Source organism: Protobothrops mucrosquamatus, unplaced genomic scaffold (assembly GCF_001527695.2).
Source record: "Protobothrops mucrosquamatus isolate PMUCROS unplaced genomic scaffold, P.Mucros_1.0 scaffold1619, whole genome shotgun sequence".
Taxonomy (NCBI): Eukaryota; Metazoa; Chordata; class Lepidosauria; order Squamata; family Viperidae; genus Protobothrops; species Protobothrops mucrosquamatus.
Genome location: NW_015387780.1, coordinates 228,507 through 245,563, shown reverse-complemented (window position 1 = coordinate 245,563; position 17,057 = coordinate 228,507). Strand labels below are relative to the sequence as shown.

The following is a 17,057-nucleotide window of genomic DNA, read 5'->3' as shown; positions in this document are numbered from 1 at the left end:
AAATGGAGAATTAAGTACTAAGTACACCCTTACTACTTCCATACAGTAGGTACTGTATGAAGAGGCTAAGAGGCAGCCAGGTGCTGCTAATCAAGTGCCCTTGATCAATTGATCATCAGATACTGTGACTACCTCTATAAAAGCCGAAGTTTTAGGATTTTGCCAGTCTCCAGCATAGAAGTGTGTGTTAACATAATGCCAACAAGAAAAGACATCAATGATGATCTTAGAGAAGCAACTATTGCTGCCCATCAATCTGGGAAGGGTTATAAGGTCATTTCCAAACAATTTAAAGCCCATCATTTGACTGTCAGGAAGATTATTCACAAGTGGAAAACATTCCAGATAGTTGCCAATCTTCCTAGGAGTGGATGTCCCAGCAAATTCATCCCAAGATCAGATGGTGCAATGTTCAGAGAAATTGAAAAAAAAATCCAAGAGTTACATCTCAGATTCTACAGGCTTCAATTAGCATCTTAAATGTTGAAGTTCATGACAGTAAAATTAGAAAAAGACTGAGCAAGTGTGGTTTATTTGGTAGGGTTGCCAGGACTTCTGGAACATGGTCCTTTGGCTAGACAAGACCAAAGTGAAGATGCTTGGTCATAATGCACAGTGCCACATTTGGTAAACACCAAACATAGCATATTAGCACAAAAATACCAATTGTCAAGCATGGTGGTGGAGGGGTGATGATTTGGGCTTGCTTTGCAACCATAGGATTGGTCACTTTGCAGTCATTGAGTTGACCATGAACTCTTCTGTATACTAAATTATTCTAGAGTCAAATGTGAAGCCATCTGTCTGACAATTAAAACTCATTGAGTCATGCAACAGAATAATGATCCCAAGCACACCAGCAAATCTACAACAGAATGGCTGAAAAACAAAAGAATCAAGGTGTTGCAGTGGGCCCAGTCAAAGTGAAATGCTGGGGGGGGGAACCTCAACAGAGTTGTGCATAAACAAATGCCCCAAAACCTCAATGAGCTGAAGTGATGTTGTAAAGAAGAGTGGGACAAAATTCCACCACAACAATGTGACGAGAGACTGATAGAGTCTTACAGAAAATGATTACTTCAAATTATTCCTGCTAAAGATGGTTCTACAAGCTATTGAATCATAAGATGTACTTAGTTTTTCATACATGGCTTCTCCTTTTTGGCTTTCTTTTTGTAAAACAAATGATGATATACTGCAATATGTCATGTGTTGTTCATCTGAGGTTGTATCTACCTACTTTTAAGAACTGCTAAGGACCAGATGATTTTTACTATGTCCTGAGATATAAAACCATAGAACTCAAAGAGGGTGTATTTTCTTTTTCACATGACTGTATACAGTATAGTCATTGATGCATTACACCTTCCTAGGTTCTTGGGAAGACCTATGAAGACCAACACTAGCTAAGAACTGGGAGCTGTGATTTTGCATTGTTGTGTATATAATAATACTGAAGTAAGAATTAACCAGCCATTAAATGGAAACCTTATGTAGGGCTGAAAAAAAACTCTTCTGTTGAACCAAGAGACTCTTCATAACTGCTAAATGATAGTCCTGATGGAGCCTGTAGCTTGTGAAAGGGACTAGCAGGGAGCTGAAAACATCTAGTTGATACTAATGTAAGAAGCTACTGAAGTTTTGGGAATTAAAATGATTATTTGGCTGAAAATATAAAAAGAGAGTTCCTTATGCCCCAGAAAACCAATTCCTGAGTTCCAATATCTTCCTGGTTAAAAAAAGAAGAATCTAAGAATCTTTTTATTTAGGCCAGAGGGGGTGACTAACACATTTTTCTTATGGAAGAAGTAGCATAAATGTTCATTTTAGGAACGTTTGTTGCTGTTATTCTTTAAAATGATAAGGGAAGCTGAAGGTTTACTTTAACACCTGCTGCTATCTTACCACACCCATGCTACCTGTGCAAGACTTCAAATCTGCTACATTGTCCAGAACAAACTTTCTTAAGGCACATTCACTGGAAACCCATTTAAGCGTTGTTTGTTGTACTGGACCATCAAGAAGGGTCTTTGTTTTTTGCATTGTGACCCAGCAATATCTAAGTATTTCTGGAATGCAATTATTATAAGCCAGGTAAAGAAAAGCACATCAAATGATATAGAATACGTGTGTTTAAGAAGCACCAAGTTTTTACATTTTTATTTCCTAATTCTGAAATTCAACACACTTGGTAGATTTAATAGCTCTTTCACATTCCAAGGCAATGTGACATATGAGAAAAAGACAATTTAACCTCTAGGGCAGTGGTTCTCAACCTGTGGGTCGGGACCCCATTTGGGGTCGATCGACCATTTCACGGGGGTCGCCAAGCAAGGCTGTCTGCCATTTTTTTTGTCTGCCATTTTTTTTGTCCGCCATTTTTTTTGTCTGCCATTTTTTTCCCTTTTCTGGCGGGTGCCTTACCTCCCTTGGGCTGGGCCAGCTGGTGGTCGGCCTGCTCGGTCTCTGCCGCTTGCCAGCTACACCTCAGCCGGCGCAGGGGGCGGAACCACGCATGCGTGGCGCTCCCAGGCAGGGAAAGTCCTCGACTTACGACCAGTTGGGTAGTCCTCGACTTACGACCGGTTTAGTCCTCGACTTACGACCGGTTGGGGTCGCAGCATTAAAAAGGTTGAGAACCACTGCTCTAGGGGGTATTTGACAGCCTTGTGCACATCTTACACAAAGCAGTCATGGTACCTACTATGAAGAAGTAAACAGAGAAATATGAGGGGACAAATTCATTCCTGATTTTAGCTCACATGGTAATTCACACAGTCAAGACAATTAAATGGAGACATGCTTTCTGAGTTCCGTGTTATTTAACAACACCTGTCAGCATCAGCTCTGGTTTGGGAGATGGAACCAGGATCACGACTTAGCTCTTGGCATCTTCTTTGGGCTGATCTTACTCTTGCTCAGAAACAAATATTCCTTTTGAGAAGCTCAGGCTGTGCCTGCTACTCTCAAGTTAAATCAGCCATGGAAAACCAGGCATACAATGAGATCACAGGTTTTGTTCAAATTTGGGCCAAATCTTTGTTAATGGAGAGACACAACATCCATTTCAGCATAGCTGGACCCCAACTAAGAAGCATCAGTGACAAGTGAGGACAGAATGGTACTCAAAGGTACAGAGTAACCATATAACTGAATAACCACATACAGCTGAGGATCAATCCAAACAGCAGCACTTCCTCATACACCTTCCAGGTGTTCAACCTTAATGTTAAAACAATATAAAAACAGCTGTTCAAGCAGCTGTTTTTTTGGACATGTTTAATATGCCTGCTGGGAATCAGAAGAGCTACATTTTAGGAGATAATAGCTTGAGGAAGATTCAAGTATGTATATTTTTTAAAAATTGGGTAACGTCAGAAAACAAAAAGTATTGCAAGAAATCTTGGAATGTGGAAACTTAATTTGTTCCTTAATCTTGAGAAAAGTGAATGTGGTTAATTAATCAGACGAGACATCTGATCAGAAAACATCAGTAAATCATCTGTACAAATGTGAATAGAGGGTGCTACAATGGGCAGATTAGTGGATGACAGTCTTAACACTTTTTCCCACGTTTGTGATTGTTTCATCATAATTGACTTTTAGCATCTTTTAGATCAATGTTTCATCATTTTAATATCTGTTGACTTCAACTCCTAGACTTTCACAGTCAGCAGAATTCAAGGAAACTATGTGATTGACATTTTCTCTCCTAACACAAAGTCAGTTCACCAATATCTGGGTCTTTGCAAGTGGCTGCTGCTGTCTGAAATCAGAAACTTTGTGTGGCTGATCCTGATTAGAACTCAGATGGGAGACCATGATGGCCACAGGACTCACAGGGAAATCAACAAGGACAGCAAAGAAGAGGACAATGGCAAACTATTTCTGTCTTTTTTCCTAGAAAACTTTGTGATGTCCTGCAGTCTAGCTTGACTAGAGGGTACAGCTTTGAAGAGTTGAAAGTCATAGACCGGTAGGAAGGTTTTTGTTCTCTTGTATGGCAGGCTGGGAAGAAATCAGCTTTGGATCTACTAATTATTCCCTAGGAGGTTTACAAGAGACTGGTTTCTAATTCCCAAATGTTTGGAATATAGCAATTACATCGCTCCTCACCTCCGTAATAGATTATATTGCCCAAAGGAAGAGAAGCCTGGCGGGACTTAGACTTGAATTTTGAGTGGAAATGAGACCAGTACAGTTCTGATTATTTAAAGAAATTCCTACTTCAGTTTTCTTGAAATCAAAGTGAATGTCTAAGTGGTTTGGCTTATGGATCTTATGAACAAGCCTGAAGTCTGATCATCAGGATCACATAAGAGTAGATTACAATTTCACATCGGATCATGTTATCCAGACGCAACCTGCAGATATTTTAAGTCTTTTGCAGTTAATTAACTTTAAAGGAAAGCACATAAGAGTACAGTCATCATCACCAAATCAAGCTGTTCTGCATATGTCTGTATCCCACAGATTTACACAAATGCATGAGTTTGAAGTTAGCTCTGCAAGAGGCTTCCAGGGGCAGTTTGTCAAAAAATCAAGATAGTGATTGCAACTGTGTGGTCAAAGTCCCTTTTTTACATGCATTGTACATGTGATATCACAAAAAAGCACACTTGACTCTTTGGACACTTTCCCTGTCCATGTGGAACTTATGCAAATCCTCAAAGATTAGATGGGACCTTCAGAGACTTTCCAAAATTACTTTGGATTGATACCTTAACAGGACCAAAGGTGGAAATTATGAAATATATGGGGGATACAGGTAATCCTAGTTTAGCGACCACAGTTGAAGCTGGCAATTAAGTGAAGCGTTCACTAAATGAAACTGCAATGGCACTTATGATCTTATTTCAGCTTCCTTTGCTTTTCAGACCTGCGAAGATGATAAATGGGAGGATTCGTTGCAACGTTATTTTTTCATCAGAGTAACAGCAGTTGCTGTACAAGGCAGATACTAAGCGAGGACTACCTATATTTGAATTGTATTTAATTAACTCATTTTAATGAAAATGTGATTAAAAAGATTTTTTTCACCATTGGGCTCCGTATATGTCCACCGTGTATGCCGTTCCATGACATCATACTATTCAAAGACCAAATGCAAATTGCAGATCTGAAAAAAAAATGATTGCGTATTCCTGCTATAAAGAAATGGGCAGAAAGTCTCCTGTTTGACTTTTGCACTTGTCAATAGTGAAAGGATGACAACACATACACACAAAAAGCTGGTTGACAAAACATTTTCCCCCTACAAAGATGTGTCAACCCTGAGCTTGTAATTAAGAAGTTAAAATCTGTGATTTTTATATATATATTTATATTTATATTCATATATATAAAAATAGATGGCCATACTAAGACTAAAAAAGTGAAAGAAATTCGGAGTGTCAGTACTATATATATTATATATGTATATAGAGAGATATTTGTGTGAGTGCGTGCACGTGTAGGAGTGTCAATAGTATAGCAATAGGATTCCCTTTTGATACAATAAACAATATGAAGAAAGTTGTTTCTATGAAAAGTTAAGATATTGATCCAATTACTATTATTGGCTTCTTTTAAATTGGCCATTTCAGGTATGTCAAACAGCACAGGTTCAGAAAATTCTGTTCGAGGTCAAAAGTGAAAGTAAGAAAGAAAGATTACTGTATATCATAAGAGATTTGTGTGTTGGGGGGATGGAAGGTCTGTCCAATGTTTTAAATTAAATTCAAGAATTGTTAAAAAATTGCTGCAGATGGGTGGTGATAGAGGATAAAGGGATCTGCAGAGGTTTGTTAAAAATGCCATGATTGGGGTCCAGCCATGTGATTGAAGCCCCACCCCTTTTTATGTGCAATTCATGAATATGGTAGGCCTCTAAAAAGAGGAGGGGCTTCGATTACATGATCATGGCTGCCATTTTGATTTTTTTGACACCATCCTGCAGATGCCCCCATCAGGCACTCCTGTGCCCATGTTGTAACATGGGTCAAACCAATTGCAACAAAAGCCTTAGATGGCAAACAGAAACTGGTGAGAGCAAAGGGACAGGAAGGTACTCAGAAAATGTCCTATTTTTGCTTGAAACCTGTACGCCAATTCTTCCATTTACAGTTAAGAATAAACATAGTTACACCTGTGTTACAAAAAAAACCAACCCCCAAACCCACCAGACGCCAAGATATTCTCTCAGTGACTAACATCATTTTGGTGATTTGAAGTGAAATACAGAAGTGTCCTAGATAAGAGAGCTTGGATTTCCTGTGTGTGCATATGTGCGTGCTTATTATTCGGCCTTGGAATAGCTTTATTTTCAGCATGTTTCTTCTTCCTATTCTCCTTTTTTTTCTAATGGAAAAAAAATAAAAATAAAAGCCCATGTCGGGTCCCCTAAATCTCCCCCCCTTTCTTTCTGAAGCATAAAAGCAAACAATATTCTGAAAAGTCTTCTAGAATAAAAGTGTGAGAGAAGAGATCGCTGAGAAGCAGACATTGTGTTCCACAGATGGAAACCAGAAGAGCTTCTTCTAGGCCCCGGCACTCTTTGTGAAAGTGCCAAGCCGGGCAGGGTGCAGGGCTGCTTCTTTCTGGTAGAAAACCGAAAGGGTTGGTGGTGTGGTCCATTGTCTGAGGGCATCAGAAAAGGAGCAAACTGGCTGTTCTGTTCTTTTTCAATAGCTAAAAGGCAGTCAGGGCTGACCGGAGCCAGGATTATCTGCAGTGTCTTTGCAGGAGAAAGACTGTAAGAAGGAGGAAGCCCGTGAGGACGGATGGGCTGGGCTGGCTGGCTGAAGAGTCCACTTCCCTCCTGTCTGAGTCAATGAGAGGAGTTTCTGTGGTGATGAATTCAAACTCTGTTGGACAAATGTCATCTGTACAGCCGCTTCCACTACCGGAGCCACTGGTCTCCTCACCTATAGAACCAGGGAGAGAAAGAGAGAAATCAGGGAAGAGCTTTCGAGAACAGCTCAGTTTAGTTTCAAGCTGTACATGGAGAGGGGAGTAGCTCCAGATGGCTTTCATTGTCTGAGAACTACTGCCTGATGGGTCTGAATGCACCACTTGGAGGACCATCAGCTTCCAGGAGGGATGGTTCAGAACTCCTTTCCATGACCTCATAGCAGGTCCCACATTGACCATAAGGCAGGGGTGTTACATGTGGAAGAAGGATATGCCGGGGTCACAGTGAATCCCACAAAGGTATTCTCAAAAAGGCCACAAATTGAAGCAAACATAAGGACCAAATTATTTAATTTGAATTTTTGAAAAATACATAGCTGCCTTTTAAGAGACTTCAGTGGGAAAACTGTCAATAAAGTTGCTCTGCTGACACAGATTATTAAATTACCCCATTGAGTGATAGCCCATGAGTTTGGGCCCAAAGAAATAACAGAATTGAAATAGCAAACAGAAAATCTGTAAGCAAATTGCAATCTGGATATTTCCCCAAATGTAGTAAAAGGTATAGTAGTGTTTTTACAGGGTGCTCTTAGCCAAATTTACTGAAAAATATTTTTTTCCTCCAGGGGGGACTTACTTATCTATTAATATTTCATTTAAAACAAAAAAATTATTTTGTTTTTGCACATAGGAGGGTTATATATTAAAAAAATTAACACAGTATAATAATGCTGGAAAATGAATAAAATATATAAGTAGAATTAGAATTAGAATTCTTTGTTGGCCAAGTGTGATTGGACACACAAGGAATTTGTCTTCGGTGCATAAGTTCTCAGTGTACATATAAGCTATACTGTAAGTGATAAATCGTGATCATAGTCATGGTAAAAATATATTCATCATTAAATCATAAGATACAACACTTAGTGATAGTCATAGGATACTAAATAAGCAATCAACATAAATTGTACTAGGAAACTAAATAAAACAATATAAATAATAAGATATAAGCAACAAAGTTATAGTCATAAGTAGGTAAGGAGATACTGTAGGTAATAGGAAAGATGAGAAGAATAATAGTAATACAGCATTATTAAATAGTTTGACAGTGTTATGGGAATTAGTTGTTTAGCAGAGTGATAGCATGGGGGGAAAACTGTGTCTAGTTGTTCTGGTGTGCAAGTATCAATAACAATAACCCATCATTCCTCCTAGATAATAAAATAATGTGAACATCTCAGGAGGAACAGCTCTGCCCGGGTGATGCTTAATGTGTAAGGATTTATTGACCTTGGGCATGGCACAACTTTTTTTTTTCTCTCCAAGATGCGGCAGAGTAGAGCAGCTAGTTTAGTTTCTGAGGTAAATATTGTACAAAAATAAAAATGCAATGTGTCCATGTATGAGAAAAGAAAGGGAACTGCTACTATTTTTTTTAAAAAAAAAATCCATCTAACACTTGGTATTTATGTACAAGTCAATTCCTATCCATAATATTTCCTAATAAACTAACTTTAGTTATTTTTTTTCTACTGCTGCTGAATTTAACCATCCCTAACATATTTAAAATGTAGTTAACTATTCTTTATCTGGTGAGAAGAAAGCTTTTCACTTTTTACCCCATTAATTTTATGTAGATGTCTACAGGTTCCATCTTAAACCTTTTTGGTAAATCAATATACATACCATGAAACTATTAAAGTATTAAACTATTAAAGAATTTTAAATGTGGATGTGTGTGTGTGTGTGTGTGTGTATACCCAATAAATCAATCAATAAACACACACACTTGTGTGCTTGTGTATAAAATGAAAAAATAGTAGCATAGTTCCAAAAATATTCTCTCAATGGGAGCTCCTGCAGTTTTAAAAGCCAGCTTTTCAAGAGTTTATTAAAGGTTCATTCTAATACAGAAATTTTCAACAAATCTTTTATGTTAGCACAAGACAACTGAGAGTTGTGCATTCATCTTTTGCTCTAGTCTATGGCCTACATCAGGGGTCTTCAAAGTTGGCCATTTTATGATTTGTGGACTTCGACTCCCAAAATTTCTCAGCCAGGCATGTTGGCTGAGGAATTCTGGGAGTTGAAGTCCACAAGTAAAAAAGGGGCCAAGTTTGAAGACCCCTGGCCTACATATACAGAGTTTTCAGAAGCCACCAAAGGAGTATCCCAACCCTTTGCTTCTCCTGGATTGGGCTTCTCTGCTGTCCCAGTCAAAGATTGCTGGAGCCCCAGACGTGCCATTAGATTTGGGGAGGTAGGTGAGGTAGACAGGACAGCTCTGATTTTAATGTTTCCATGATTCTGGTTACACACAAGTATCTTAACATGCTTTCAAGCTTCAGGTGAATATGCTTATTGTTCCCTTGCACTTCTTCCTTCTAAATGGATTAGAATCTTTGCAAGCAGGAAGGTCCACAGGGCTTAGATATGCAGTGATATCCTTCACTGTCATTTTTCCAGGCATGGGAAATCAGAGGGTTTCACTTCATCTCTCAAATATCCCGAATAACCGTACAGAGATATTTGGGAGCTACACTGTGTGAAATGCTTTATCTCAAGTGACAGGAAAAACAATAAAATGAAAGTTAGGTGGAATTACCAAAATGCATTATATTATATATTAACAGCTCAAGAGAATAGTAGTTAGCACAGAGAAGGAAAACAAAATCCTGCTAAGTTTCAACCTGAGGATCGGGTCATTAATTTAGAGCTGCAAGTAAATTTACCAGCTCTATTTAGACCAGGGGTCTCCAACCTGTGGGCCGCAGCCTGGCCACCAGATTGTGGGAATGGCTGGTAAGTGCGTGCACCCCCCTCACACTAGCGCTACTATGCAGGTGCTAGAGCCCCCATTTGTGCATGAGTGCTAATGCTGCCACTGTGCGTGCACCTGTTTGCGCCTGCACGCACGCACACACACACACACATTTCCTTCTCCCCCCTTTCCCTCTGGGCTGCCAACCTAGAAAGGTTGGGGAGCTTTGATTTAGATATATGTTCCTAAGCCACTCCGCACACTTCATCCAACCAGCCAGATATTTTAGTTGCAGAACAATTCCAAAATGCAGAAGGACCTTATCTTTGGCCAGATTCAATGCTTTCCCAATCGCTGTAATTGAAAGGAGATACCAAAAGATCCCCTTTGAATAGAGTCCATGCAGTGGAGGAATGATTGAAACAATGGAACACGTTATTTTGTACTGTCCTCTTTATGCAGATGCTCATCAGGAATTATTATCTCTAATGGAAAGTTGTTTTCCTGGAACAGAAAATCGGGAGGATACACCAGCAGGAGGATTGTCCAGGGGAAGAGGGGCTGGGGCCTGCACTCTGGACTGAACCCTTTGCCTGCTGCTGCTAAAGAGTCATGACAGGGGTTTTGAAGACAAGTGTAGAGTTAAGCAGCATCAACACAGGGCTGGAGCAACCTGTGAGGAAGAAGCAGGGTGGCCAGAGAGGACCTCTCTTTTATTTATTTATTTATTTATTTATTTATTTATTTATTTATTTATTTATTTGTTTGTTTATTTGTTTATTTATTTATTTATTTATTTATTTATTGTTTTATTGGGTTTTATAAGGATCGGAAAGGGATGGGATCAATAGGGGTATAGGAAAGGGTAAACGCAAGGGAATTGGGGGTGGGTACAACAAAAAATCCACGCTTAACAAGCAAGTTACCGTCCGGGTACCAAAATCAAATAAACATCACTTATATAGTACTAAACAATTATAATAAACTGGGTTAACAATAACCATAAGAATAAAAGATATAAATAATATTCATCTTACTAAATAACCATAATTAATAAAATATTAATAAGTTATCATCACTAATGCTTAGAAACACATTCAACCAAATTAATTTCAAAATCTTTTTTCATTCTATCGTATTGCTAACCATTGATAAAAATTTTCCCATGTTTTAAAGTAGATAAGAGTCTTCTTTCTTTCTCTTTGATCTCTAAAGTTAATCTATCCATTTCTGCACATTCTAAAATTTTAGTAATTATAGTCTGATCAGATGGTAAATCTTCATTTTTCCAAAATTGGGCAAATACTATTCTCGCCGCTGTCAATACATGTAGTATTAAATATTCATTTTCTTTTCCATAATTAGTTCCTGAGGGGAGGAGCTCTCTTGTATAGCAGATTTCATATTACATGTGTGTGTGTATCCACACACCCTTCCTGTCTTTTTGTAAGAGGGACACAATCTCTTGCTCCCTGAAAAGGATCTGTGCAGTTGGGTACCACTTCTTATCTTCTGATTTAGACAAGGGTGGTGGTGCTGCCAACTTAGTGGTGCCTTAAGTGGGCATCTTACTGGAGGTTTTCAAACAGAGGTTGGACTACCATTTGACTGGGAATGGTATAAGGCTCCTGTCTTGAGCAGGGGGGTTGGACTTGAAGACCTCCAAGTCCCTTCCAGCTCTATGATTCTATAATTTAATCTAGGAGCAGAGCAGCTTGAGGGTGTCCAGCCTCTGCCCATTATATGGTAGAAACTTTCTAAGTGGTTTTATTTACACTGTAGGACCTTCTACTGCTAGACATGGAAGACCTCAGCCTGTGAAAACTCATATAACCACTGACAGTAAAAATAATGCTCAAAAGATCTCCACCATTTGATTCACATGTATAAGGCTGCTCTTTATAAGTTAAACAAAAAGCAGCAGTTTCAAGACCACACAGAGTCTTCAAAACACCTTTTCCAGCTCTCAGCTTCCTCTCTGTGATTGCTGAAAAATTAACAATGTGTTTCCTCTTCATTTAAAAGTGGGAAACAAATTCAATAGTATTGTAAGACCTGAAGTTGGCTGTACCCTGAATGGAATAACATGGAAAAACCTGGTTCCCACCTCCATTTATGATATGACCTTACTTACTCTGCCCAAATGCCTATCCACAGAGGTGTCTAACCACCAAAAGCAATTACAGCAATGGATAGAGGAAGAAGACAGCCATTAACTTCAATGCAGATTGCTACTAGTGTTAAAAGTCAGAAAGCAAGGTTGCAGCAGAGAAGATTGCCTACATAATGTCTTACTTGTGTCCTGAAAGTTCACATCATTTCCATTGTATGCATTTTTTAGTTTGTTGGTCATTACTCTAAGAGCCATGATTTGTTGTCTTATGTAGGTATCAGGCCGGGTGATGTCCACATCAACCTCAGGATTGTTTATCTGATTGGTGAGTCCATCATTCATGATCTCAGGTAGATATCTGCACAACAGAATGGAGAATTAAGACACATCATTGTAATGATTACACTTCCATGGCATTATTCATTGAGACAAGGACATTTATCCATGACACATACATTCATCTTTTGTGATAAATATGCTTATAGGAACATTCACTCATTCTACGGTGTCTTATGTTTCATGGAGGGGTGTCTTCCTAGAATGGATACAAACAAGTAGTTCTCTTTTCAAACAAATAAACAAACAAATAAACAAATCACTGTATTTCCTGAGTAACCATGGCCTGATTTACCATGGGAGATAGATGAGAGAGAATATTTTCATGTAATACCTGTTTATGTTTTAAAGAAATGATTTACAGTTATTTACACTGGGATGTAATGTGTACTGAATTAACACTGTTAACTTTGCATAAAAGAAACACATAATTCCATGCGAAAAATCAGCATGACTTACTGCTGTGCTCTTCTTTACGTCCTTCTGTTGGAACAACCAGGAATTAAAAGCTCTAGGTTTTAGTCAGAGTATGTAAATGAAACTGAAATAAATGAACCTTGAGTATTTATCAGAGAGCTACTGATTTCAGCAAGAATTAAGTAAATAAATTTGGAAAGCAATTCTCTAGTCAGTGGAACAGCATCTGATTTAAAGGACAAATCAGAAAATAACATCCTCTTTTTTCTGTATCCATTCCTATGACCAGTTCCTAATATAATATCCAAAACTCCAAACAAAGCATGATAGTGATTTGGCACAATATGCCATGAGGGATTGTGAATTTGATACACTAATCAGGACAAGCCCTAAAAGAAGTATATCTCCCAATGGAAAGATATATATATTTAAAATGCAGCCATCAACAAAGGGACTAGGATTACAGAATTACAGAACTATAGAATAACAGAGTTGGAAAAGACCTTGGAGGTCTCCTAGTCCAGCCCCCTGCTCAAGCAAGAGACTCTGTACCTTTCAGACAAATGGAAGGTTTTTTTACAAATCATATACTCATAATGTTATAAATTTATTATGGGTTTTGGCACGGGTTTTTACACTGATACTGTCTATAGAATAGAATACAATAGGATAGGATAGGATACGATAGAATAGAATAGAATAGAACAGAATAGAATAGAATATTCTAATATTCTATTCCGCACAATCTAAAATTTTCCTGATTATATCTTCTTCCAATGGTGTTTCTTTGTTTTTCCAATCCTTGCTGCTGTTAATACATGTAATATTAAGTATATACATTTTTATCATAGTTCTCTGTAATTATACCTAAAAGAAATAATTCTGGCTTAAAATCGACATGTTTTCTTAACATTTTCTGTAACCACATGTGCATTTTTGACCAATTTTTTTTTGCTTTAGGGCATGTGCACCAAAGGTGGTAGTATGTGCCTGGCTTTTGCCTACATTTCCAACAATTACTAGACATGTTTTTAAACATTTTTGCTAATCTTGCAGGCGGTATATGCCATCTATAAAACATTTTATATAGGTTTTCTTTATAATTAGCCTGCCCTCATTATTTTATAGTTTCTTTCCCGCAAGTTTTGCCATTTTTCTAATTCTACATTGTGCCCAAATTTTTTTGCCCAAGTTATCATTGTTTCTTTAACTTATTCATCTTCCATCTTGAGGTTTAACACAAGTTTATAGAGTTTCTTGATCAATTTTTCATTGATAACAATAATATCTGGCCAAACACTGTTTGATCTTTATAGAAAACATATGTTTTAGCATCTTTTTTGTATCTCATTTGCATTTGCAAGTGTGGCCACCATGATAGCTCAATATCCTGTTCTTCCAGTTCTTGTTTAGTTTGTAATTTTTCATCAGTATTCAAAATGTCTTTGTATGACCCAAGTTTCTCATAGTTGATTAAATCTGAGTGCACAAACGCTTCCATTGTCGAGATCCATCCTGGTATTTTCATATAATTTTTCATTTTTATCTTTTCCCATGTCAAAAGCAAGGCATTTCTTATATAATGATTTTGAAAGTATTTATGAATTTTATTTTTCCCATACCACAGAAAGGCATGCCATCCAAGTTGTAGGTCATGTCCTTCTAGGTATTGTAGTCTTAGCCATGTTAATGCAGCTACTTGATAGTATAGAACCCAGTCTGGTAGCCCCAATCCTCCGTTTTCTTTTGCTTCTTGTAGCAATTTCAGTCTTATTCTGGCTTTTTCTCCTTGCCAGATAAATGTCAAAATCAATGCATTTAACTAATAAAAAAAAATGTCTCTAATGCATATAGGTTTTTAGAGGGGGGAAAAAGCATTGAGAAGCTTCATCTTCTTTTGGTATCTTTTTTAACAACCCTCTCCTTTTTATCTGACTTGGGTTAAAGTAACAAATTTGGCAAGCCTTCTCAGCATAGGCCTATAGTAATCTTTTCCTTTTACTCTTCATTCACACATACATACGCAGACAGAGGAATTTAACCCAACATGTTTTTTAAAAGTTGTAAGTTAAAAGTTGTAAGGAGACATAAGCCACTTGATAATGAGATGGGTGGCATATACATTTAATAAATACAATATGCAAGGTTTTTTTACAGATCATATACTCATAATGTTATAAATTTATTATGGGTTTTGGCACGGGTTTTTACACTGATACTGTCTATAGAATAGAATACAATAGGATAGGATAAGATAGAATAGAATAGAATAGAATAGAATAGAATAGAATAGAATAGAATAGAATAGAATAGAATTCTTTATTGGCCAAGTGTGATTGGACACACAAGGAATTTGTCTCCAAGAATCTGGAATTTCTGGCATTTGCATGTATTTTTTCAAAGTATTCCAATTAGAATGGAGAGAGCGACGTTTTCATTAGTTCTGGAGAAAGAATGCCAGTGTTCCTTGTATTCATTTGACAGAGAGTAACAAAGCAGAGCAAAACCTTCTACACCCTGCATGGGAGTTTCACTTGTAAATATTATTTTCATGGGCTTTTTTCTCACTTACTTAGCTTTGGTGTGTCCATTCCAACAGTCCTCTTCATTAGACATGCCACCAGTCACTGCTTCTTCCTTGCAGATGGTGTAGGGTAATGTAGACCAGAACTTTTTGGAAAGCTTTAGTTTTTCTTTAATGTCAATTACCTAATCGCAAGACAAAGGGAAGATATTTGGTTAAAACACAATAGAGCCTGTTTCTGAAAAATATTCTTGTGGCGGTAACAAAGAAAGAACTCAATAAACATGGCGTATCTGATCCTTGTCAGGATCAAGTTACAGGATAAAGGCCTGTGGCCCTGCAGGCCAGGATCCTTGAATGACATATCCCAGTGTCTCAGCTGCAACAACCCACGATATGCTAGGCTGGCTGGATCCTGGCTGATGGAGCCTACAGTGACAATCATATACTTTGAAATGTGGGAATGTTAGCAAACTGATCCAAACAGATGTTGCCTTTGGGGACATGTGGCTGCTTAATAGTTTAGAGAAGGAAGAACTATGTCTTCACTGGTCCTTTCTGGTGAAACAATGATTTTCACAGCATGTGGAAAACCAGATAACCAGTGGGGGAATAAGAAAGAGTTAGTAAGATAACCTTTATTGTCATTTTTTTTACTGTGGGCACCCTGGCACACATTAAAAAATGAAATTCTGTTGCCTGCTCTCAAAAGTGTACACATACTGTACATAACACACATATAAACATGCTATATACAACATATGTATATACCTATTACATATAAATATATATAAATATTAATCACTGTCCATCTTGAATACATAGTGGAAAGAGGAAGCTTGAGAGTTCACAAGGTTAATATTGTATGGAACAAAACTGTGACTGAATCTGGATGTTCAGCTTTGGATACCACAAAGCCTCCTCCCAGAAGGTAATAAGGAAAATAGGTTGTGAAGAGGTTGTGTAGCATCCCAGACAATCGTGCAGACCCTGCTCAAGCAATGCTTATGTGCTATGTCCTGGATGCAAGGGAGGGAAGTGCCAATAATCTTTTCTGCCATCCTCACCACTCTCTGCACTGCCTTCCTGTCTGAAGCAGTGATGCTTCCAAACCAGACTGTGATGCTGTATAACAGGATGCTCTCAATTGTCCCTCTATAGAAAGTGGTAAGGACAGGGGAAGGAAGATGTATTTTTCTCATGCAATGCAGAAAATGCAGACACTGCTGTGCCCACTTCACCAATGTCTCACTGTTGAAGAACCAAACCAGCCTACTCTGCTAACATCTCCACAGGTAAGGAAGAAGATGTTTGCTAAATTTGTTTTAAAAAATAGAACAGCAAGAGGACAGTGCTTGATGGACTGATACAGGGGCAGCAGCAATAGAAGGAGAGGTGGCTAGGGTTGTAGGAAGGGGGTGGGAGACCCTAAATGCATTAGAGACTTATCTAATCTTTCCTAGGTGAAAGCTGCCAGCCTGGGGATTTCTGTGTAATTGTTCTATAGCTCTACAAGTACTTTAGGATGCATCTCTCTATATGTGGAACATCACCATCTTTCTCCTTTCTTGAACTTGGGTTCTTTTATGAAGATTTCTTTCTGTTTCTTTTAAGAAACATTAGCTCTCTACATCTTCAATAGCTGAATGTCCCAATTTTTACCAATAAATTCAGGTATAAGATAAATATCCACAATCTTGTATTTGTTGATATCAAGCTCTGCATAGATATTCAACACTTGTGAAATGCATGGTATCCCACTCAGGCTGGATGGGGGCACCATTGGCCACCAAAACTGTACATCTCTCTACATATATTCTATCTAACAAAATGAAATTCAATGGTGAAAAAAGCAAGGTTCTACATTTAGGCAAGAAAAACCAATTGCACAAGTACAGCATAGGTGGCACCTTGCTCAATAGTAGTAACTGTGAGAGGGACCTCGGAGTCCTAGTGGACAATCACCTAAATATGAGCCAGCAGTGTGCTGCAGCTGCCAAAAAGGCCAACACAGT

General features: G+C 38.1%; 1 protein-coding gene across 1 annotated transcript in view; it reads right to left on the bottom strand.

Moving 5' to 3' along the window:
• Positions 1 to 6,702: 6,702 nt before the first annotated feature.
• The window catches only part of GPC6 (glypican 6), a gene marked incomplete at its 5' end in the record, with an annotated part of 207,571 nt that continues 197,216 nt past the window's right edge, over positions 6,703 to 17,057 (bottom strand). Inside the window, 3 exons of the mRNA XM_015822600.1 lie at positions 6,703 to 6,905; positions 11,948 to 12,123; positions 15,091 to 15,227. Coding sequence (XP_015678086.1) covers positions 6,703 to 6,905; positions 11,948 to 12,123; positions 15,091 to 15,227 — 516 coding nt within the window. The remainder of the gene's footprint in view (positions 6,906 to 11,947; positions 12,124 to 15,090; positions 15,228 to 17,057) is intronic.